The following is a 24,226-nucleotide window of genomic DNA, read 5'->3' on the forward strand; positions in this document are numbered from 1 at the left end:
GAACTAATAAAAAGTAAGCCCAGGAAGGTCATAAGAATACATGACCAATGCTCAAAGAAAGGAATCCCATTTCTACATATTATCAGTGAACATGCAGAAATTGAAATTAAAAACAGTATGATTTAGTATTGCTCCAAAGAAAATGAAACTTAGCTATACATATAAAACATGCACAAGATCTCTATGGTGAACAGTATAAGATGTAAAATTTCATTTATAAAAAGAAATCAAAGACCTAAGTGGGGAGACATACCGTATTTACAGTAGTGAAGTCTATTCTCCTTAAACTGATCTTATAGGTTTAATACAATTTCAGTAAATATCCAGCAAGGTTTTTTTGTCATAGTCAAGTTTATTCCATAAATTATTCTATCTATAAATTTCTGACAAAGAAACCAGAATAGCTAGCACAATCCTGACATAGAAAAATAAAGTGGGAGGAATTACTCAACCACATACTAAGGCTTACTATTTAGTATATCTACACTAATCAAGACAGTGTGGTATAGGCAAAAGCCAGTGAAACAGAAATAAGAACCCATAAAAAGGTCCATATAAATATTCCCAATAGATTTTTGAGAAAGATGTGAAACCAATTTCATACAGAAAGGATAGTCTTTTTTTTTTTTTTTTTTTAAGGGTAGTCTTTTTAACAAACAGTGCTCAAGTAGTTGGACTTGATGAGAAAAAAAAAATGAACCTCAAGCATCACATCTTACACAAATATTAGCTCACACAAATATTAGCTCAAAATAGATCATAGATTTAGATGTGAAATGTAAGATTATAAAAATTTTGAGAAAATATTTGAAAAAAATTTTTAAGATCTAGAGTTAGGCAGAGTTCTTAAATCTGATACCAAAAGCATAATCCACAAAAGAAAAACTCGTATATTGGCCTTCATCAAAATTGAAACTTTTATACAGAAGATCCTGTTAAGAATTAAAAAGGCAAGCTAGAGAAAGTATTTGCACATCACATACCTTACAAAGGACTTCTATCTTCAGTATATAAAGAATCCCCACAGTCAAAGGTTAAAAGTAATCCAATTAAAAAATGGGCAAATGACATGAACCAACATTTCACATAGAAAGATACACAGATAGCAAAATTACTCAAAGAACACAAAAATACTAATTCAAAGAGATATGTGCATCTCAATGTTTATAGCAGCATTATCACAACAGCCAAACTATGGAAACAGCCCAAAACCTATACTAATGTTTACATTTATAGCAGCTTTATTCAAGATAGCCCCAAACAGGAAATGACCCAAAGGTCCTTCAACAGGTAAACAGTTTAACAGTCACATCTACACCAAGGAATATCAGTCAGCAATATAAAGGAACAAACTACTGATACACGCAACAACCTAGGTCAATTTCCACGGAATATGAGGAACATACAAAAGCTAATCCTATTGTATTGTTCCATACAATATCATTCTATTTATAGGACATTCTTAAAAAAGACATAATTTTAGAAATGGAGAATAGATTAGTTGGCTGCCAATGGTTAGGCATGGAGTGAAGAGGAGGAAAGGTGTGGTTACAAAAGAGCAGCAACACAAAAACATCTTTGCAGAGTTGGAAATGTTCAGAATATTGACTGTGGTAGTGGAGACATGGACCTACACAGGTAATAGTACTGTACAGAACTTACCATACAAACACGCACACAAATAAAACCAGGTACAATTCTGTATGTTGGCAAATTGAGCACCAATAAAAAATAAATTTATTTAAAAAATGAAAAAAAAAAAAAAAAAAAAAACAGGTACAAATGAACAAGCAGAGGTGCCTGGGTGGCTCAGTCTATTAAGCGTCCGCCTCTGGCTCAGGTCATGATCTCAGGGTCCTGGGATCGAGGCCAGCGTCAGGCTTCCTGCTCAGTAGGGAGTCTGTCTCTCCCTCTCCATCTGTCTCTCCCTAGCTTGTGCTCTCTCTCACTCCCTCTTCTCTCCAATAAATAAAATCTTTAAAAATAAATAAATAGAAATAAACAAATAAAACTGGGGAAATTGGAACAAGACAAATTATATAATATAAATATCCTAGTCACGATATTATACTATTATTCTGTATAATGTTACCATTGAGGGAAATTGGGCAATATATACAGGGCATTCCTCTGTATTCTTATAGGTATAAATGAATGTACAATAATCTCAACTTTTTTTAGAATGCAATTATTAACTACATGAAAAATGCTATGTAAAGAAAAATAACTATAGCAAACTATTTGGCCTATGAATAGTATGTATATAAACAAAAAATTAAAATACTGAAGCATGATCTAATTAAAATTACAATTATATTAGAAAGGTGTGAGGGAAATGTGATTGTACATGATGGGATAGGGGGAAATGGAGCTGAAAAAGAGAGCAAATAACCTTATCTTCCATAAAGTCAACTGGTGATGCCTAAAACTGAAAAATCAAAAAATAATAGTAGCATGTTATTTAGATGTGAAGAAATAAATTTTTACATCCATTAAAATAGTTGAGAAGAGCTAATACAGAGTTAGAAGTTTATAGAGCCTGGGGAGCAGTATTTCCTTTTCTGGGGGGAGTGTCACAATATAGATGTATATTTATTTGAGGTATAACGTCATACAATTCACATCCCATACAATCCATCTATTTAAAGTACACACCTTAGTGGGTTTTGGTATATTCATAGTTGTCAATCATCTCCACAATCAATTATAGGACATTTTCATTTCCCCAGAAAGAAACCCAGTACCATTAGCAGCCACTGCCTATTTCCTCCCTTGTCCTGAGATAGGTAAGATACATGTCTCACCCTGATTTTGCAACTGGGTAAAATAAATTAACATCGCCTTTAGTATGTTTAACTGATTTTTTTTTTTTTTTTGCTTTGTTCTTGTAAACCTTTGTTAGAGGCAATGAATTCTCTGACAGTAGTGGGTGGATGATAGAGGTAGCATAATCAAATATCCCATCACTCCTATTGCTTCACTTTTTTTATAATTTTGCTGGGTTCAGAACAAACCAACTTAAGTCTAATTACCTCGCCCCTAACAGCAATATGTACAAGGCAAGGCAAAGTCTACAAAATCCTGCCATGATTTTATGGTTTATGGTGCTGAATGACAGAGCCTTTACAGACACCAATCCTTTGGCTTGTTCTTTTGTTTGCCACTATCCCAGGCCATCCTTGACAATGTGCCTTAATAATATTCAGGATGGATGAGCATAAAATATACTTTATTTAAAAAGTACTAGGACAGTGATTCTGAAGGTGAAGGTGGAAAGGGCAGGCTCTCTACTGCAGGATGTTCTTGAGCATATCATCTGAGGAAAAAGCACATATAGAAGCTAAAGATCTGGAAACTGATCCCCATAACTATTCATGCCAAAGATCTTTGGGAAGTCTCCATGAATCCCAAGGGTACCTGAACACCAGTTAAGCTCACCACTCTAATGTAATACACTCTCTTTCATCTCCAAGCCTTCACGAAATCTATTCTGTAGAGCCAAAATTCTCTTCCTCACCTCCTCTCCCAAGCCTACTACCACCACTTTCACCAGTCTAACTTCTGTTTGTCTTTCTGGCCTCAACTCATGTGATATGTCCCTGGGATACCACTTCCAATGCCCTAGGTGAGGATGGGAGCCCTGCAAGGACTTCCATAGCATCTCCTTCTCCTATCTTGATATTCATTACAGTATTACCACTGCCTGGTAATTTTTCAGTCTTCTTCTAAAGAAAAATAAGATAAAAACATGGAGGGAGGCATATCATAAAAGACTCTTAATTATAAAGAACAAACAAGAGGGTTACCTGGGAGGATTGTCTAAATGGATGACGGGCTTTAAGGAGGGAACTTTTTTTGTAGGGGGTGCAGCAGGCAAAGGAGAGGAAGAAGCAGGCTCCCTGCTCAGGGATCCCATGGGATCATGACCTGAGCTGAAGGCAGATGCTCAACCAACTGAGCCACCCAAGCGCCCCTGAGGAGGGCACTTGTGATGAGCACTGGATGTTGTATGTAAGCAATGAATCACTAAGTTCTACCCCTGAAACCAATACCACACTATATGTTAACTTGAACTTAAATAAAAACTTGGAAGGAACAAAACAAACAAACTTTTGGGATCCCTGGGTGGCGCAGTGGTTTGGCGCCTGCCTTTGGCCCAGGGCGCGATCCTGGAGACCTGGGATTGAATCCCACGTCGGGCTCCCAGGGCATGGAGCCTGCTTCTCCCTCTGCCTATGTTTCTGCCTCTCTCTCTCTGTGTGTGTGTGACTATCATAAATAAATAAAAATCAAAACAAACAAACTTTCCTGTCTTCCTTAGAATTTTGGGGACAAGGACCAATCAGTCATATTCACGGCTCTATCCCACAACAACAAAGTGCCTAACACATAGTAGGTATTCAAGAAATTCCTGTTGAAATAACAAATGAAGGAAGAAATATGAGGAGTCCTTTGTGAGGGTAAGCAGCCTAGAATGCATGCAGTCAACAGTTCTCTCCTTTTGTAAGAAAAATCCTGGGGCTCCCGGCTCCTCACTCAAGGTTTCTTCCAACTCAGGAGCCATTGGCTTTACTGTCCCACGTGTTTGGTGGCAATTATTCAGTTCTTCAGCAACACATTTTCACCATCCCACCTTCCTTCAGCTGATGGGGTCAATGGGCTCAGCTGCTGAATTAATCTCATCATGGTGGTCTGGGACCAGGTGGAATCATGCTTTGTGAACACAACAGTTTTCAAGAGCAGGAGACACACTATACCAGTCAGGGCCATAGGAGAAAACAGCAAGGTTGGTCCCAGGCAGAAAGAGTATAGAGACTATTTTTCTCTAACAAGCGTTGTAGAATATCTTGACTCTTTAAATATGTGCAAGAATATTTATGGTAAGAATTTGATTTTTAAAACTTTTCTACTCTACTTCCCTTAAAATTCAGGAGTGAAAGAGAAATTAGCAGATAAAAATGTATGTAATTAAACAAATTATGTTAATATTGAACATCTTATCTTGCCTATACTAAAGAGTGTCCTAAGGACAGGTCTATGTAAGTTCTATAGTTTTATAATCCTCAGCAGTAGCTAAGCATCTTGTAGATATCAAGACTATAGTTTTTCTTTTTAGAGTCAGTGGCATTATCTTGTTAATTACATAACAAAATCTAGACTATCACAGGAATTGTGGATTCCAAATAATTATCATGACTGAGCTTATTCTTTATCTTTAGAAAGTCACTCACCGAATAAAGCAAATCTTAGGGAAGCTGTTTTTTAATGCTCTACCACCCTCTACCTTCAAAATGTTTTTAACAGAAAATCCTGAAAACTGACATGGTATGTAAATAATACTCTTCTTTATCTACAAATTAAATGATTCAGAATCTATAAATACTACCAAAAAAGGTAAAAAAAAAAAAAAAATTTTTTTTTCAAATCAAGAAACCGACTCAACTACAGAGAACACACTGATGGTTACCAAAGGGAAGGAAGCTGGGGGTGATGGGTGAAATAGATGAAGGGGATTAAGAGTACACTTATCATGATGAGCAATAATAATGTATAGAATTGCTGAATTACTATGGAGTACACTTGAAACTAAGAAACACTGTATGCTAACTATACTGGAGTTAAAATTAAAAACTTAAAAAATTTTTTCAGCTTTATTGAGTTATAACTGACAAAATTGTAGAATATTTGAAGTATACAACATACTGATAGACACTGGAAAAGGATTCTCATCATCCACTCAATACATACATCACCTCACAAACAGGAAGGTAGAACTTAATATATAAAATTTGACATTCATTACAACTTCAAAACAATTTCTCAATAATCACAATTTATCTCTACTTCTAAAATGAATAATGCTCCATTAAATAATGACAATAATTAAAATTTTTAGATTTCATGTACAGAACTGATGATCACTACATTGTACATCAGAAACTGAAATAACACTGTATATTAACTATACTAGAATTAAAATAAAAATAAACCAAACCAAACAAAAAATAATAAACAAATTTTTTTAAATATGTGGATTTTAACAATCTTTTCAGAAAGGTCTCACACCACCTCCAAATAACATCTATATGGATCAAAAATATATTAACTTATTTTTGAACAAAAAGTGACACAGCAAAATGGGTAAAAATACTAGGTTAGGTAAGATACAAGTCTGAAGGATACAGACCAAAATATTAACAGTGATTATCTCTGAGTGCAGAGGATACAGTGAGTGATCATTCCATTCATTACTTTTTTTCCTTTCTGCCTAGCCATCCAATTTCCCTAAAATGTACCTATTAAAATAATTTTAAAGAATGTAATAAAAAATAGCTCTCCTTTAATGAACTCATAACACAGCAGAAATGCTCCTTAAAAATCCCCTGAAAGTCAGTGACAAAAGCTAGAGGAATAAGTCCTCAAAATAAATGAAAGGTCACAAACAAAAAAGAGAAAGGAAAAACACAGTGAAACCATAACTTCTCTTAATAAATACAGCAGAGAACTATGCCTCAAATCTTTCTGCACAAAGAAGTATCTAGCAGAAACACTTGTACTGCCCTTTGCATTACTTCACCTTCAATATTATTTTCTAAGAAGTATTTTAAAACTCTCAGATAAAAGTCTTAGCACTTACTGCTGTAAGGCCTTCATTATTACAAATGTTGACATCAGCACTGTATTCTAATAATTTACTCATGCATTTCTTCTGCCTGAAAAGAAAAGAGACACAGATAACCGGTATGAGAAAAATAAGCAAATGACAATTATTTTACTGAAATACTGACTACAATCAACATTAGTTGCTGGCAAGTATCCATCTGTAGGTTTTTAAACAAATGCTATAACATTTGAAATAAGATGAAAAATCATTTCTATAATTCAAAATGACAGGATAAAGAAAATGTACAATGAGAGGTTTTCATGTCATTAGGACAAATTCATCATTCAAAATGCCAAGAAATTTCTAGTGTTGACTAAATACTTGGAATAGTAATATTCCTTAGAAATATAAGACATGGGGGCAGCCTGGGTGGCTCAGCAGTTTAGCGCCGCCTTCAGCCCAGAGCAAGATCCTGGAGACCCGGGATCGGTCCCACATCGGGCTCCCTGCATGGAGCCTGCTTCTCCCTCTGCCTGTGTCTCTGCCTCTCTCTCTCTCTCTCTCTCTGTATCTCATGAATAAATAAAATCTTATAAAAAAAAAAAGAAATATAAGACATGGAACGCCTGGGTGGCTCAGCAGTAGAGCGCCTGCGTTGGGCCCAGGGTGTGATCCTGGAGTCCCGGGATCGAGTCTCACGTCAGGCTCCCTCATGGAGCCTGCTTCTCTCTCTGCCTATGTCTCTCCCTGCCTTTCTCTCTCTCTCTCTCTCTCTCTCTGTCATGAGTAAATAAATAAAATTTTTAAAAAAAGAAATATAAGACAATGTAAGTCAGGTGGAAGGGGAATGGATATAGCAAAATGTCTCAATGCTATAGTATCATACATTCTTGATTGCAAAATACTTAAAAGTTAATACTTAGATGAGTTGTAAAAACATAACTACAGAATTAATGAAGTGCATGTCTATCCATCCTCCTACCCTATTTCATTTCTCTTTTTGATAATTTTTACTGTGGTAAAATACACAGAACATAAAATTTGTCATTTTAACCATTTTCAAGTGTACAGTTCAGTGGTAGTAAGTACATTCATATTACTGTGCAAGCATTATTATCATCCATCCATAAAACTCTTTTCATCTTGCAAGACTGAAACTCTATACCCATTAAAATGACTATTTTCTCCCCTTGGCTTCTGGCAACCACCATTCTACTTTCTGTCTCTACAATTTATCTAAGTACCTCATAAAATTGGAATCTTAGTGTTTATCCTTTTGTGATTGGCTTATTTCACTTAGCATAATGTCCTCAAGGTTCATCCATGTTGTAGCATACATCAGAATTTCCTTCCTTAAGGATGAATAATATTCCATTATATATATATAGATATATATATACACACACACACACATTTTGCTTATCTATTCATATATCAATGGACAACTTCAATTCCTTGTTTTAGCTATTGTGAATAATGCTGCTATGAATAAGGGTGTACAAATATTTCTTCAAGACCCTCCTTTCAATTTTATTGGGTATACACCAAGAAGGGGGATTGTTGGATCATACATGAATTCTATTTTCAATTTTTTGATGACCCATCAAAAATTGTTTTTCAGTGTACCATTTTACACTCCCACCAACAATGTGGAAGGGCTCCATTTTCTCTACATCCTTGCCAACACTTGTCGTTTTCTGCTACTTTTTGATAACCATACTAAAAAAAAAAAAAAAAAAAAAAAAAAAAAAAGGATAACCTTCCTAATGAGAGTGTGTTGGTATCTTGTTGTAGTTCTGATTTGCATTTCCCCAATGATTATTTATATTGAGATTGAGCATCTATTCATGCTCATATTGGCTATTTGTAGATCATCTTTGGAGTAGTCTGTTCAAGTCCTTTGCCCCCTTGTGAATTGCCTATCCATTTCATTGTGCTCACAATGTTTCCTTTTAGGCTGATCCATTCCTACTCACTATTCAATATTCATCTCAATGTCTGCTTCATTAAATAATGAAAAATCATGCTTCAGAAACTGCAAGTGATACACACACTATACATACATATATTTATGATATACATTTTATACACACACACATATATGCTTGACTATACTCAGTACTAAATTAAGGAAGCAAGATATAATCCATGGCATGAAGAAGTTCATGATTTGGCTGAGTAAACAGTTATAAGTATAAAAAATATGTAACAGTGTATATGTAATAACATATTATGTACTATGTATTAATATACAGGTATACTACATATATAGTACTGTATATAACATATACAGGAATAGATAGCATATATTACTATTTACTCAATTAGATCACAAATTTCTTCATGCCATGAATTGTATATTTCTTTAATAAACTCAGTACTGAGCATAGTTAGCTGCTCTCAATAAAACTTTATTGACTATTAATTATTCTATTTTTTAAGTTAACAGCTAAAATTTTTAATAACTGAATAAATCTTTTTATTTATTTAAGAGAATTACTTTTCTAGCTTTGGGTTTTGTATCCGAAATGAAATTAAACATCATTTAAAATCAGCATAATAAGAAAGAAAAAGTTCTGAGTAAACATTTACAAAGCTTATCTAATACACTGTTCTGAAAACTTTAGGATATAAACCTTCAATAATCCTGAGACAACAGACCAGACAGCCCTATTAAAATGAATACATTGTTTAAGATACGTATGTGTGTGCCTATATCCGTATTGCTGGATTTCAAAAACCTCCTTAAAAGCTGTCTTAGGCCACTGGCCCATTGCCAAAATAAACATTCCGTTGGGAATGGGCCAAAGAAATAGTCCTAGAGGGGTACTTGGGGAGGTTGCTGAGGTAAAGCAACAATCTATAATGCTCCTCAACCCAAAAATGAACTGCAAAAGACAGTGGTATGAGAGAAATATATCGTTTTTTATCATTTAACAATCATTATTGCTACTCTTTCAAAATTTTATTTATTTGACAGAGAGAGAAAGAGATAGAGCACAAGTAGGCAGAGTGGCAGGCAGAAGCAAAGGGAGAGGAAGAAAGCAGGCTCCCCACTGAGCAGAGCACCAACACAGCGCTCGAGCCCAACCAAGACTCTGGAATCATGACCTGAGCTGAAGGCAGATACTTAACCGACGGAGCCACCCAGGTGCCCCACATTATTGCTACTTTAGAGAATCTCAGTATGTCAAAACAATCTAAATGGGCAATATTTTGCCAAGATTTAGAGCTAAAATATTAATAAATGGGCTCCACCCTTTATGAGGTCACAACCTAGCCCAAAAAAATATAGAAAAAAATCATGTTTCAAATTTGACCAACATGCAGCCAGCCTAAGAATACACAACAACTGTAAAGTCTTCTCTTCTAACAATCTCATTTAATCATGAGAAACACTAGATCCTCCTGCACAGGAAGCAACTATTTTCCTGCCCAGATACTGCAATTATAGGAAGCTTATGGTAACCCAAATGACACAGGAGCAAATCATCCTAGTGCTCTGTGGTAGCTTAATGGGTCTTCTACTGGAAAGGAAGGCAATTCAGTACCAATGCACCCAGCACTAATGGTTAAAGAAAAGAATGCAGGCCAAGAGAATTACACTACTCATCTAACAATAACTGAGGAACAAAACAAAAAACTACCAAAAACTCATGGACAAGCAAAAGGGGCAGAACTCCCCTATGACTTTTGCTTCCCTCTAGACAAATCTGAATTCATAAAAAAATTATAATAAAAAGCTACTTCTGAAAACATCAGAAGCTATAGGAAGTAATATGTACTCAAAACCACTCAGGAAACATTTATGGAGCAACTCTAAGTTGTACAAAGCACCCAATAATAAAAACTAAAATAGTCAAGTATTGAATATCAGTATTAATCTTTACAGAAACAGAAAGGTATCCAAATTGGATGTTATGTTAGAGTTACAAACTCTTTTTATTCCTTTTCTCCTCATTGACTTACCATGTGATCAAGTGATTTCGGTCATATTTCTTCATCTTTAAATGTAATGATCTCCAACTTAAACGTTCTCACATCCCTCACCCAAAGAAAGATAAATGTGTAAGGTGACAGTGATGGATAGCAAATGAAAGGAATCCTTTCACAATGTATATAGGTCTATCAAATCATAATGATGTACACTTTAAAAATCTTACAATTTTGTTGGTTGTACCTCAACAAAGCTACGAAAAAAAAAAGTTATGGTCTCCTAAATGACTTAAGTCTCTGACCAAAATGGCAGTAGGCATTTTACCCCAGCTGTACACTGATCCCTCCTTTCACTTATAGTTGCTGAGATAGAGTACTAAGGTATTTTTCTATGTGTAATTTTTTGAAAAAGCTTTGTCACTATCCGTACCAATACTTGGGATAATGTATCCAGATTGGAGATCAATTCAGAAAGGAATGAATTCGACCAAATCTATGACACTGGGTATAATACCCTACAAACATAACCAGTGTGCTCATTATTATAAAAAAGTTGCTTAATCAGCATGTTGTTACCCTGTTACCTATCAGAACAGTGGACAACTAGTTCACATGCTAAATCAAGAGCTGGATCAGACCAGACAGGGTCAAAGGAGTATGCTTCGTCTGTCCAACCTAGATATCACTAGGATTCTTATGCTTTTGGCTCCACTTTAATCCTTTTATGCAAAAATTTGGTCTCAGAATGACACAGTGCACAATTTTAGCCCCATAACTATCTCAGGTAGGCATCTATCTCAACTACCTAGAATCCCAAGTCAAACAGGAAACAAAAATATCTTCAAAAGTAATAAAAAAAAAAAAAAAAAAAGAGGGACGCCTGGGTGGCTCAGTTGGTTAGGTGTGTGCCTTCAGCTCAGGTCATGTTCTCAGGGTCCTGGGATTGAGCCTCACATCTGGCTTCCTGTACAGCAGGGAGTCTGCTTCTCCCACTCCCTCTGCCATGCTGCCCCCCTCCCCCAGCTCATGTACATACACACACACACGCTCTCTCAAATAAATAAAATCTTAAAAAAGAGTAATCAAAAAAGAGACACATAGGAATTAACTAAATAAATAAAATCTTTAAAAAAAAAGAGTAATTCAAAAAAGAGACACATAGGAATATACCTTTGTTTTGGGGGGGGGGGATGGGCAGGTAGAGGCAAAGAAAGAGGGAGAAAGCGAATCTTAAGCACACTCCATGCCCAGCACAGAGCATGACACAGCCCTGGATCTCAACCCTGAAACCATGACCTGAACCAAAATCAAGAGTTGGAAGCTTAACCAACTGAGCCACCCAGGTGCCCCAGGAATATGCTTCTATATGGAAGTTTTATAAGCATTTGAAACATATTTATAAATATAAGTTCTTCAAGCCCTGAGTCAAAAACTTTTTCATTTTAAACAGAATTCCAGGGATCCCTGGGTGGCGCAGCGGTTTGGCGCCTGCCTTTGGCCCAGGGCGCGATCCTGGAGACCCGGGATCGAATCCCACGTCGGGCTCCCGGTGTATGGAGCCTGCTTCTCCCTCTGCCTGTGTCTCTGCCTCTCTCTCTCTCTCTCTGTGACTATCATAAATAAATAAAAATTTAAAAAAATAAAAAATAAAAAAAAAATAAACAGAATTCCAGCCATTTGGTATGGTTTCTCAGTCCAACAGAATTTTTTTTTTTAATATGTATTTATTTGAGAGAGAGAGAAAGAGCACATGAGTGCAAGAGCAGGGGGAGGTACAGAGGAGGAAAAAGAGAGAATCTCAAGCAGACTCCCCACTGAGCTCAGAGCCCAATGTGGGGCTCAAAACCAGGACTCTGTGATCACAAACTGAGCTGAAATCAAGAGTCAAGATGCTTAACCGACTGAGCCACCCAGGCGCCCCTCAGTTCAACAGAATCTTAAGACATAAAAATAGTGGTAAGTAGAGGCAGACACAGAGATGTGACACCTGAAATTCTCAAAAAAAAAAAAAAAGGGGGGGGGGGGAGAAAGAAAGTCTTAAGAAGTGTAATAGGGTATAAAATAGCATACAATGGGGGTGCCTGGGAGGTTCAGTAGGTTAAACGTCTGATTCTTGGTTTCGGCTCAGGTCAACATCTCAGGCTCCTGAGACAGAGCCCCATGTGATTGGGCCCCATGTTCAACAGGAAATCTGCTTGAGATTCTCTCCCTCTGCCCCTGCCTGCCACTCTCTCAAGCGCTCTTTCTTCTCTCTCAAATGAATAAATCTTAAAAAAAAAAAAAAAAAAACGGCAAACAATAACATGAAGATGTTTATAATGATGACCAGAGAAATCAAGAAAAGGCAAAAATATATTTACATTTTGGAAATACTTTTATAAGGGGGAAAAAAATTTACTAAGAAAATTCAAAAGGAAGGGTAGTAAACACATTATTTATTTAGAAAACCTCATGTCATAATTAAAAGGAAAAATAAGTTTTGGGACTGAAAGGAATAAGCTACTCTTATTTAGAAAGCTTACCATAGTATAGCTCATTCTCAAAGTTATAAATAAGCTGGGTATAATATATTCACTGTCTTTAATTCCATTAATAAAGTTAACTGAAAAGCAATGTGGAAAATAAGACCAGGAATTAGATGAGGAAAAAAATAAGCAGGAAAAAGAACACCAAAACAAAGAGGTGACAATGATACATCTCAGAAAAAAAGTATCATTATGATACAAGTAAAACAAACTTAAACAAGTATATTTTCAAGAGAAGATATTAGTAAACAATTAAATAAACATGATAATTATTTCAAAATTGAATGTAATGACCCACAAATTTCTTCCCAAGGCAAATATTGGTCAAAAAAATCACCAATCAAGAGTGCCTTGAATACTGTCAGTCATAACTGATATCACAACTCAAGCTACTCAAGAAGACAAAATATTTACCCATTTCTAGCTGCCAAATGAAGGGGTGTACATCCTGAAATATCTTGATAGTTAGGATTTGCTCCTTTCTTTAATAGCAGGACCAAGCATTCCACTGATCCACAACTAAAACAATATTAAAAACAGTTTAGATACATTCAACAAACAGCCGTAGTTGAAATACCTTAATTAAAAAAACAAAAAAGCTCTACTAAACATATTATTTTTGAGGTCCATTATTAATCTACAATTTGATTTAACTTCTGTCACAAATAGCATATTCCAAAAAAAAAAAAAAACATAGCATATTCCTCTACTTTCAAGAAAGTACATTCTACTATGAAAGCTATGAAGTATTTGAGATGTTCAAATAAATTATTAATACATAAAGAAACCACATAGTACTCTCAATTCTTTGGCTTTAGAGAAGCCAAATTTATTATGAAAAATTAATTTTAACATATATCTAGGTCCTGAAAGGAAGTTAGAGATCAACTAATTGATTAAGTACATACTGAGAGATTATGGGTAAAAATCATTCTCACACCTAACTAAAAAATATAAAGCCAATGGCTTCATGTGCAGTTAACATGTAAAATTTCATACTGGTAGGATGAAAGAAAAATTTCATTGAATGTACCCTTTATTAAGTACATCCAGGAAAGACAAACCTACTGATCTGATCTAGAGCAAGTTAAAACAGTAGACATGAGACTTGAATATGATCGCAAGGTTAACAATATCTAGAGAAAGGATGCAAACACAGCACACTATGCTCTCAACAGAATAATGAACCATTCAGCAGTCTGTTCTTATCTATTCCCATACCTCTTGTGGGACAACACTGGCCCAAAGCTTACTGATCACTGTGCTAGACCAGATTTTAATTCAAAAATCTTTCTTCTTACTTTGCTGCAATGTGAAGCAAGCTTCTTTTCACACGTCCAAAAGCATAATTGACATCAAACTTTGAATTTGATAGTAGCTCAGAAACAGACCTAAGCCAAAAGAAAATTAATGAGTCAATACATTAAAAAAAGTTTTTAAAAACACAGTAACTCAAGTCTATATCCCTTTAGTTACTCTAACCAATGATCCAAAAAGTTCTGTCCCACATCAACCAAAAAACAAAGCACTGTTTTCTAAGCACACCATGGTAGCCAGCACAGTTTCATCCAAAAAACAACTGCACTGACCTATAAACTGATGTTAAAGGTTTCCTCATCTGCTGATCTATATTATCATCTGCTCTGAAGATACTTAAGTTGGCTTCAGTTCTCCCTAGATTCTTGAGGAACAAAGAGAGTTGGGATGGCTGCTCCCCCTGCAAAAAGTATAGCCTACGTATATTAATTTCGGCCAAATAAGAAAAATCAGATTTAAACATGTTTTAGTTGTATCACACAGGAAGTTTAAAGCAAAAAATTACTTATATTTTAAACTTGTTTCAAAATAGATTCCTTGTCACTTTCTTATTATACCAACTACCCACTGGCTAACCATAGCGGAGCAGCCTGCTAGAAGTATAAACATCTCATCATCCAGCCAGATAACTGTATCGCATATGCACCCTGTAAAAAAAGTGTCCACACTACATGAATAAAAAGAACATCAAAATAGAACATTAGGGAAGTAAGCTGTCCATCAGCCCCAACCTTTTGCAATAAATCATCAATGACCAACAAAATACCTGACTTAATATCTGATAATTCATTAGAAAATCTCTTACCAAAGAATTTTACAATTGATATGGATCTTGGAAAACTTTGGCTTTTATTTCACAGGCAGTAAACTATAAGAGAGGTTAAATAATGTGATCCAGGACAACATCTGTGTCCAAACTGTGCGTTTGTGTGTGTATATGTATGTGTACACAACATAGATAAATGTACTTCTCTTGGGTTTTGGTGTTGTTGTTGTTGTTGTTGTTTTTATTTTTTTTTTTTTTTAGGAGTCCTTTTTGTTCGTATCTTTTTTTAAAAGTAGGCTCCCTGTGGAAGCCTAACACAGGGCTTGAACTCACGACCCTGAGATCAAGATCTGACCTGAAAACAAGAGTCTGCACACTTAACTAAGCCACCCAGGACACCCCTGTCCTGTATATTTATACAAAGAGTATAAATTCGAAATAGACACTTACCTGTGTTGATCAGCCATAACCATTGGCATTAATGTATAAACAGCAGTTTCATTATCTGAGTAAAAAACAAAACAAAACAAAAACTAAACAAAAAACAGAAAAATATTTAATTTGTCCTATTTTTTCCCAAAGGGTAATACTTAAAACCACCTTAGAGTTTTTCTAATTTCATATAAAAGATGAGAAGAGGTGGAAGGAGATTAAAGATAGTGCAGGATACCAAGGTACTGCAAAATTTGCAGCAATGCAGAATTTCTTATCCTAATGCTAGGTTGCTTTACATCATCACCAAAGTGCTTAGCTTCTGGATTTGATGGGGAAGATGAGAGGCCTGATATTTTCTGTAGCTTTAACAACAGAAATTTCTTTTACTTCCAGAGAAGTGTTTATCAACTTCATGATTTATCAGGCTTACATGTAGTTTTGGGGAATTTTTAAGTATATGGGCATAATAGATATATATGGTAAAATAATTTTAAAACCTTAAATACACATAGTACTTGCTTCTTGCCAATATTATAACAAATGAAGTTATTTTAGAAACTTTTATGGAACAGCATTAAAGTCTTAGTTTTCCCTGTTACTTTACACCATTAACATTGTAATTTATATCTTCTATAGAATTAATTCACAGATATATGATCTAAAAGAAAAGGTTAAAAGTCAACATCTATGATATGAGACTATACTTACGTAAATTCAGCTTTGTTTGGATTTGTTTTTATATGTTACTAACGATCATTTCTCAATTCAATGCATTTTAGAGGTTTATGATCTTTTATAAGTCATTTACAGAGAAGTAACTCTGATACTCTTAAAACATTAGTGCCAATGCTAAAATTAAAGTTTCCGGAAGAAAAAGAGTATTTGCATAGCATCAAAGTATCTCCCCAAAATACTGACCACAGTGGAGAAACCAGCAGATACCACCTTGATCAACTGATAAAGGGTAACATCACCAGATATAATTGATATCATGTAATATCATGTGGCCTCTGATATGATCCACATAGCACAGCACATCATGAAAAAACATCAGACAAACCCAAGTTAAGGGAAATTTCACAAAATGCCCGAGCAGTCCCCTTAAAAAGTCTCAAGGCCATGAAATACAAGAAAAGACTGAAGAACCATTACAGTTTGGGGAGGGTAAAGAAACAGGGACAACTAAATGTAACGTGATGTTATCAATTGGATGCTCAAATAGAAAAAGGACATTAGTGAGAAAACTTGTGAAATTCTAATAAAGCCTGTAATGCAGTTAATAGTATTACACCAATGTTAATTCCTTAGTTTTGATAACTGTACTATGGTTATGCAAGATGGGAAAATTATGGGAAGTCGGGAGAAGGATGCATGGGAATTCTGTACTATTTACGCAATTTTTCTGTAAGTCTTAAATTACTTAAAAATAAAAAGTTTTAACAAAAGAAGAAAAAAGGGGAATTGTTATCATTAAAAGAGTCTTAAGAGATGATCAACCAAGTATAAGGTGTGGACTTTGGGTACTGATCCAACTGTAAGAGGATGTGTCTGAGAGACAAAAGCTCCGTAGGGAGTGGGTATTTGATGATAATAAAAATTACTGTCATTTGCGTTGGCTCCAACAATAGTATTGTAATTATGTTTGAAAAAAGCAGTTTACATATTCTGAAATACAAACTGAAGAAATACATACCAGAGAGAAGGAAAAAAGTTATCACCATTTCTTCAAGTTTGTTCATTATTTCACTATTTGTAAGTATATCCATGAAAAGCAATTTAGTCCTAGTCATGACTATAATACAAGTTCAGCATGCAGACACAACTCTTTCACTACAAAACAAACAAACCCCCCCAAAAAATATCCTAGTCCTAACAGCCCACATGTTTAAATCATTATCTGAAAGGCATTTCTCTAAACACTTTATGTGCCTCATCTCTTTTATCCTCACAATCACCTTATAAAGTAGGTACTATTACTATCCCCATTTTATAAATGAAAAAACTGAGCACTAAGTAACAAGCTGCACAATAGTGGCATTAAGTGGTTAAGCTTGAATTCAAATGTGGCTAATCCCAGGGCCCACACAATAAAAATCTTACAGTGCACTACATAAAGTAACCAAAAGGTTTATAATACAATACTTAGTCCTTTATATGCAGTACACTCTAATTTGTTTTATTCTCTTCTATTTCTTTTTTTTTTTTTTTTTTTAATGCTGACTGCAATAAATTGTTCTCATTAACTACCAGTGAGTCACCGCCAGGAGTTGAAAAATACTGCACTAAGCCTCCCTGGGCATGGCAACATTCTTTATCTCTCATATGATACACACCTCATTAAACATCTGAACTTCCAAACCATGACAATTTCATTAAGTTGCTCCATAATAAACAAAGTCATAAAAAGGAAGTACCCTTATTTTTAATTTAAACTTATAAATCGAGTTAGTACATAATTTTAAATGAGCAAAAGTTTTATAAGGTTCACGTGGGTTTTATTTATAGGGTGTTTATTTAGACAAAATTTAGATATAGATCTCCCTTTTTTAAAAGATTTTATTTATTCATGAGAGACCCAGAGAGAGGCAGAGACATAGGCAGAGGGAGAAGCAGGTTCCCTACGGGGAGCCTGATGAGGGACTGGATCCCAGGACCCCCAGGATGGCGTCCTGAGCTAAAGGCAGATGCTCAACCGCTGAGCCACCCAAGTGTCCCTAGATCTCACTTTTTTAAGTCACATATAACTTTGTAAAAACATAGCTCACATACACTAAATGGTATGAGGAAATAAATATAACCATAACTATGATGCTAAAAGGAGACTATTCAGGAAACAGTATATTATGGAAGAACAGAATAAAATTTGTTGTCACCTGCTTCCTTCTCCACACTCAGGAAGACACCTTAAGAACTAGGTATATAATTGAAGTTCTCAGAGTGATAAAAAATGTTCAATCTCTCACTTTTTCAGATTTTCAGTGTTGTCCACTTTTGATTAGTTGATAAAGTTCCAGAACTCTACAACTGAAAGGAAAACTTTAAACAAGGAGCTTTAAAAAAAAAAAAAAAAAAAAAAAAAAACAAGGAGCTTTGATTCATTATATTATATACTATTTCTCTTTAAACCATCAAATGGGAGCAATTTTTTAAAAAACCCTAATCAGCATTCAAACATACGCTAATATGGGCTCAAGTTCTATTATTTTACAAAACAAGCTATATTTACCGTTAAAATCAGTAACTTAACACTATTTTAAGATTGACAATATAAACCAATTTTGTAAACCCCATTAAAAATCACATCCCTAGAATAATCTTTTTCTCTTCACTTCCTCTCTCACAAGAATATTCCTGTCAGCCCTACCCAAGATGACTCAACAACCTGCCCTCCTTTATTCAATGATAATACTTAGTGGTAATACTCAGGTTTTCATCATCATCATCCCAAAGAAACACAACCTATTCTACTAAAGCTGTTCGGAAAGATAGAGATGGAATACTTCCAAACTCGTTCTATGAGGTCAGCATCACCTTATTCCAAAAACCAGATAAAGACCCAACCAAAAAGGAGAATTATAGACCAATATCCCTGATGAACACAGATGCAAAAATTCTCAACAAGATACTAGCCAATAGGATCCAACAGTACATTAAGAAGATTATTCACCATGACCAAATGGGATTTATCCCCGGGATGCAAGGCTGGTTCAACACTCATAAAGCAATCAATGTGATAGATCATATCAACAAGAGAAAAAACAAGAACCATATGATCTTCTCAATAGATGCAGAGAAAGCATTTGACAAAATACAGCATCCATTCCTGATCAAAACTCTTCAGAGGGTAGGGATAGAGGGAACATTCCTCAGCATCTTAAAAGCCATCTACAAAAAGCCCACAGCAAATATCATTCTCAATGGGGAAACACTGGGAGCCCTTCCCCTAAGATCAGGAACACAACAGGGATGTCCAGTCTCACCACTGCTATTCAACATAGTACTGGAAGTCCTAGCCTCAGCAATCAGGCAACAAAAAGAAATAAAAGGCATTCAAATTGATAAAGAAGAAGTCAAACTCTCCCTCTTTGCAGATGACATGATACTGTACATAGAAAACCCAAAAGACTCCACCCCAAGATTGCCAGAACTCATACAGCAATTCTGCAGTGTGGCAGGATACAAAATCAATGTCCAGAAATCAGTGGCATTTCTATACACTAACAATGAGACTGAAGAAAGAGAAATTAAAGAATCAATCCCACTTACAATTGCACCCAAAAGCATAAGATACCTAGGAATAAATCTAACCAAAGAAGTAAAGAATCTATACCCTAAAAACTATAAAACACTTCTGAAAGAAATTGAGGAAGACACAAAGAGATGGAAAAATATCCCATGCTCATGGATTGGAAGAATTAATATTGTGAAAATGTCAATGTTACCCAGGGCAATTTACACATTTAATGCAATCCCTATCAAAATACCATGGACTGGGCAGCCCTGGTGGCTCAGTGGTTTAGTGCCGACTTCAGCCCAGGGCCTGATCCTGGAGATCCAGGATCGAGTCCCACATCGGGCTCCCTGTATTGAGCCTGCTTCTCCCTCTGCCTATGTCTCTGCCTCTCTCTCTCTCTCTCATGAATAAATAAAATCTTTAAAAAAAAAATACAAAATACCATGGACTTTCTTCAAAGAGTTGGAACAAATCACCTTAAGATTTGTGTGGAATCGGAAAAGACCCCGAATAGCCAGGGGAATATTAAGAAAGAAAACCATAGCTGGGGGCATCACAATGCCAGATTTCAGGTTGTACCAGAAAGCTGTGGTCATCAAGAGAGTGTGGTTCTGGCACAAAAACAGACACATAGATCAATGGAACAGAATAGAGAATCCAGAAGTGGACCCTCAACTCTATGGTCAACTAATATTTGACAAAGCAGGAAAAACTATCTACTGGAAAAAGACAGGCTCTTCAATAAATGGTGCTGGGAAAATTGGACATCCACATGCAGAAGAATGAAACTAGAGCATTCTCTTACACCATACACAAAGATAAACTCAAAATGGATGAAAGATCTAAATGTGAGACAAGAATCCATCAGAATCCTAGAGGAGAACACAGGCAACACCCTTTTTGAACCTGGCCACAGCAACTTCTTGCAAGATACATCTATAAAGGGATCCCTGGGTGGCTCAGTGATTGAGCGCCTGCCTTCCGCCCAGGGTGTGATCCTGGAGTCCCGGGACTGAGTCCCACATCAGGTTCCCTTGCATGGAGCCTGCTTGTGTCTCTATTGTGTCTCTGCCTCTGTCTCTCTCTGTGTCTCTCATGAATAAATAAATAAAATCTTTTTTTAAAAAAAAAAAGGCTACATCTACAAAGGCAAAGGAAACAAAAGCAAAAATGAATTATTGGGACTTAATCAAGATAAAAAGCTTCTGCATAGCAAAAGAAACAGCCAACCAAAGAAACACGAATGTGTTCTACCAGAATCCACTTCAGTAAATCAAATCTGAGGTTTAATCCTATGCAACAAAGTTAATTTTAGATTAAAAGCTGATTAAATAACATTCTAATGTGTTCCAATTAGATGATAATCACTGAATTATAACATGGCAAAATAAATATCTCATTATGTTCTAAATTTAGAGAGACCTCAGAACTTCCTGCAGTCTTCAAAATGAAAGCACAACAATCTGGAGTTTTATAGCTAGATTTTTTTTTTATAACAAATATACATACATACTTGAAAGAGCCAATCTCAAATAATTCAGAAAGAAAGATCCATCAGAATTAGGAACAGGGATGCCTGGGTGGTTCAGTGGTTGAGTGTCAGCCTTTAGTCAAGGGTGTGACCCTGGGGGTCCTAAGGTCGAGTCCCACATCGGGCTCCCTGTGCGGAGCCTGCTTCTCTCTCTGCCTCTCTCTGTCTCTCATGAATGAATGAATAAAATCTTAAAAAAAACAAAAACAAAAACTTAGGGACAAAGACAAGATGAGCAAATCCATTATAATGAAAGAAAAACAAAGGGAAGCAAAATGCCACTTTTGCCTAGCAATGTGGGAAAATGTTTCATTTTTATTTACTACTCTAGTTTCTGGAGACTCTCAAGACTGTTGGTGGAACTTTCTAATAAGCAGAGAGGCCGATACTCAGAGCTTCAAAAATGTTGACTAATTAGATCTATAATTCTTCTTCCACTTATTAATCCTAAAGAAAAATTTAGAAGACTAAGTCTTAAAAACTACAAAGCTGCTCCTCATAAAATCTATTATCAAAAAAAAAAAAAAATCAAATCCAGTATTTGTTACATTACCGTATGAAACGCTGCAAGGTCATCTGGCATATTTAAAGATATTTTTTTAAAAGTGATGTTTTCTGGGCAGCCCTGGTGGCTCCGTGGTTTAGCGGGTGCCTTCAGCCCAGGGTGTGACCCTCCCTGGAGACCAGGGATCGAGTCCCACATGAGGCTCCCTGCATGGAGCCTGCTTCTCCCTCTGCTTGTGTCTCTGCCCTCTCTCTCTCTCTCTCTCTCTCTGTGTCTCTCATGAAGAAATAAATAAAATCCTTAAAGATATGATAAAATAAACATTTCTTTGGGCAGCCCGGGTGGCCCAGCGGTTGAGCGTCTGCCTTCAGCCCGGGGCGTGACCCCGGAGACCCGGGATCGAGTCCCACGTCGGGCTCCCTGCGCGGAGCCTGCTTCTCCCTCTGTCTCTGTCTCTCTCGTGAATAAATAAATAAAATTAAAAAAATATATATATATATATATATATATATCTCAAAACACAATAATGCTCTGCATTTCCGAAAAGAAAAGAAAGCTTAATTCCCACTCTGCAGCTTAAAGTTTGAAAAAAAAAAAAAAAAAACAAGTGTTTCGGTGAACGTCCGCGCCCCGAGCCAGCGACGACCGTCAAGTGCCCCACAGCCGCGGTGTTCTCCGAGTCCGGGTCCGGCCACCCGACTGGTATCCGTCTTGTCCCTTTGCCAAACCGCGCGGCGACCGTGGGGAGTCGCTTCTCCTTCTCCGGCCCGCAGGCCCGCAGGCCCGGAACCGCCGCGAGCTCCCCCTGCGCGGCCCGAGCCGCCCCGCCCCGCCCCGCCGCTCCCCCCGAGGACGCGGAAGGCGCGCGTCCCCCCGCCCCGGCCCGGCCCCCGCCCCGCTCACCGTCCGGCAGCTCCACGGTGCGCGCGCGGCGCAGCGAGCGCGTGAGGCGGTTGAGCTGCTCCATCGCTCTCTCCATCCTCGGCGCGCCCTCCGCGCCCACCCCGCCGCGCCGGCGGCCTCCGCGCCCAGCGCCCTACATCCCGCCCCGGGCCGGCTCGGCGGCCGGAGGCACGGGCTCGCCCCGCCTAACGCCCGGGGCCGCGCGGGCGGCTGGGGGGGAGGGCGCGGAGGGCCGGGGGCTGCCGGACCGACCACTGACGGGCCACTCGCCGCCGCCGCCGCCCGCGCGCTTCCTGCCGCCGCCGCCGCTTCCCTCCCGGCTCGCACGGCCTTCTGGGAACTGTAGTCCAGAGCCCGCCGACCCGCGCGCCGGAGGCGGAGCCACGCTGGGTGCGCGGACGCCGGGCAGAGAGCGGAGCGCGGGAGGCGAGGCCGGGACCCCGCGAGCCCGCCGAGTTCCTGGCGAGGCTCGCCGTGCCCTCCACGGTTGCAGAGGAGCAGCTTCCTCCATTTCTCCCCCCGTCCTGGACCGCCGATTGGGCTTTTGCGCAGTTGTTCTTCGAATCCATCCTTCCCCTTCCCCATCCTAGGCGGGGTGCGTTGGTTTTCCAGATGCATAAACTATCCAAAGAGCTTGTTCTCGTGCATCAAACTTAAGATTGAACCCAAACAAATGCAAAGCTTCGTGAGGGCAAAGCACCAGTCTATCTCGTGTCTTGGACTCCCACGTTTATCACCTGACATACAGAAGACGACACTTTAAGGAAGATCTAGATGAAGACATCCTGAAAGAGAATTGTGGTTTCTTTGGAACAGTGCTGAAGTGTCAAAGTGATGGCAGATCCCGGTGGGGAATGCAGACTTTGACTTTGTGAGTTGGGAAGAAAGAAAGAGAGAAAGAAAGAGAGAGAGAAAGAGAGAGAAAGGAAAGAAAGAGAAGAAAGAAAGAAAGAAAGAAAGAAGAAAGAAAGAAAGAAAGAAAGAAAGAAAGAAAAGAAGAACAGAAAAGAAGAACGAGAAAAAAAGGAAAGGAAGAAAGAAAAAAGAAAGTGAAAGAAAGAAAAGAAAGAAAAAAGAAAGAGAGAAAGAAAAATGAAAAAGAGAAAAAGTTGACAGTACCAAGTGTGGAAGAAATGACTTATGAGGAAATCAGTGGAGGAAAATCATATTTGTCAGCTCTGCACAGAACTTGAGCACAAGCCAAGGGAAAAACAGAAATTTGAGCAGCTGAAACATGAAAGAATCCAATCCAGGTAAATACAAACCTGGCTACGCCTCTAACAGTGAAAAGTTGAGGGAGGGATTTTCTTGGATGCTGAAGTAATAAAGAAGCAAACAGCATGGACTTTCTCACCTTCTTCAAAGAAGCAAAGCTGTTCCAAGAAAGAAAGGGAAGGAGGGGAGGGAGGAAGGAAGGAAGGGGCAAAGCTGTTCCTGCAATAAAGGGACAGATGTGTGCTGATGATGTAT

General features: G+C 37.4%; 1 protein-coding gene across 4 annotated transcripts in view; it reads right to left on the reverse strand.

The window, feature by feature from the left end:
- The window catches only part of HACE1 (HECT domain and ankyrin repeat containing E3 ubiquitin protein ligase 1), a 107,890-nt gene extending 85,006 nt beyond the window's left edge, over window positions 1-22,884 (reverse strand). The window contains exons 1-5 of one of the 4 annotated variants that reach the window (XM_038554813.1): window positions 22,757-22,884; window positions 15,599-15,653; window positions 14,367-14,456; window positions 13,480-13,584; window positions 6,638-6,713 (exon numbers count right to left, since the gene is read on the reverse strand). In XM_038554813.1, coding sequence (XP_038410741.1) covers window positions 6,638-6,713; window positions 13,480-13,584; window positions 14,367-14,456; window positions 15,599-15,653; window positions 22,757-22,832 — 402 coding nt within the window. In that variant the 5' untranslated portion in view covers window positions 22,833-22,884. Of the gene's footprint in view, window positions 1-6,637; window positions 6,714-13,479; window positions 13,585-14,366; window positions 14,457-14,654; window positions 14,679-15,598; window positions 15,654-21,901; window positions 21,923-22,756 lie in introns of those variants that run through there. The other 3 variants (XM_038554816.1, XM_038554814.1, XM_038554815.1) reach the window with 3 other exon arrangements.
- Between the last annotated feature and the right edge of the window lie 1,342 nt (window positions 22,885-24,226).

Source organism: Canis lupus, chromosome 12, assembly GCF_011100685.1.
Source record: "Canis lupus familiaris isolate Mischka breed German Shepherd chromosome 12, alternate assembly UU_Cfam_GSD_1.0, whole genome shotgun sequence".
Classification (NCBI taxonomy): Eukaryota; Metazoa; Chordata; class Mammalia; order Carnivora; family Canidae; genus Canis; species Canis lupus.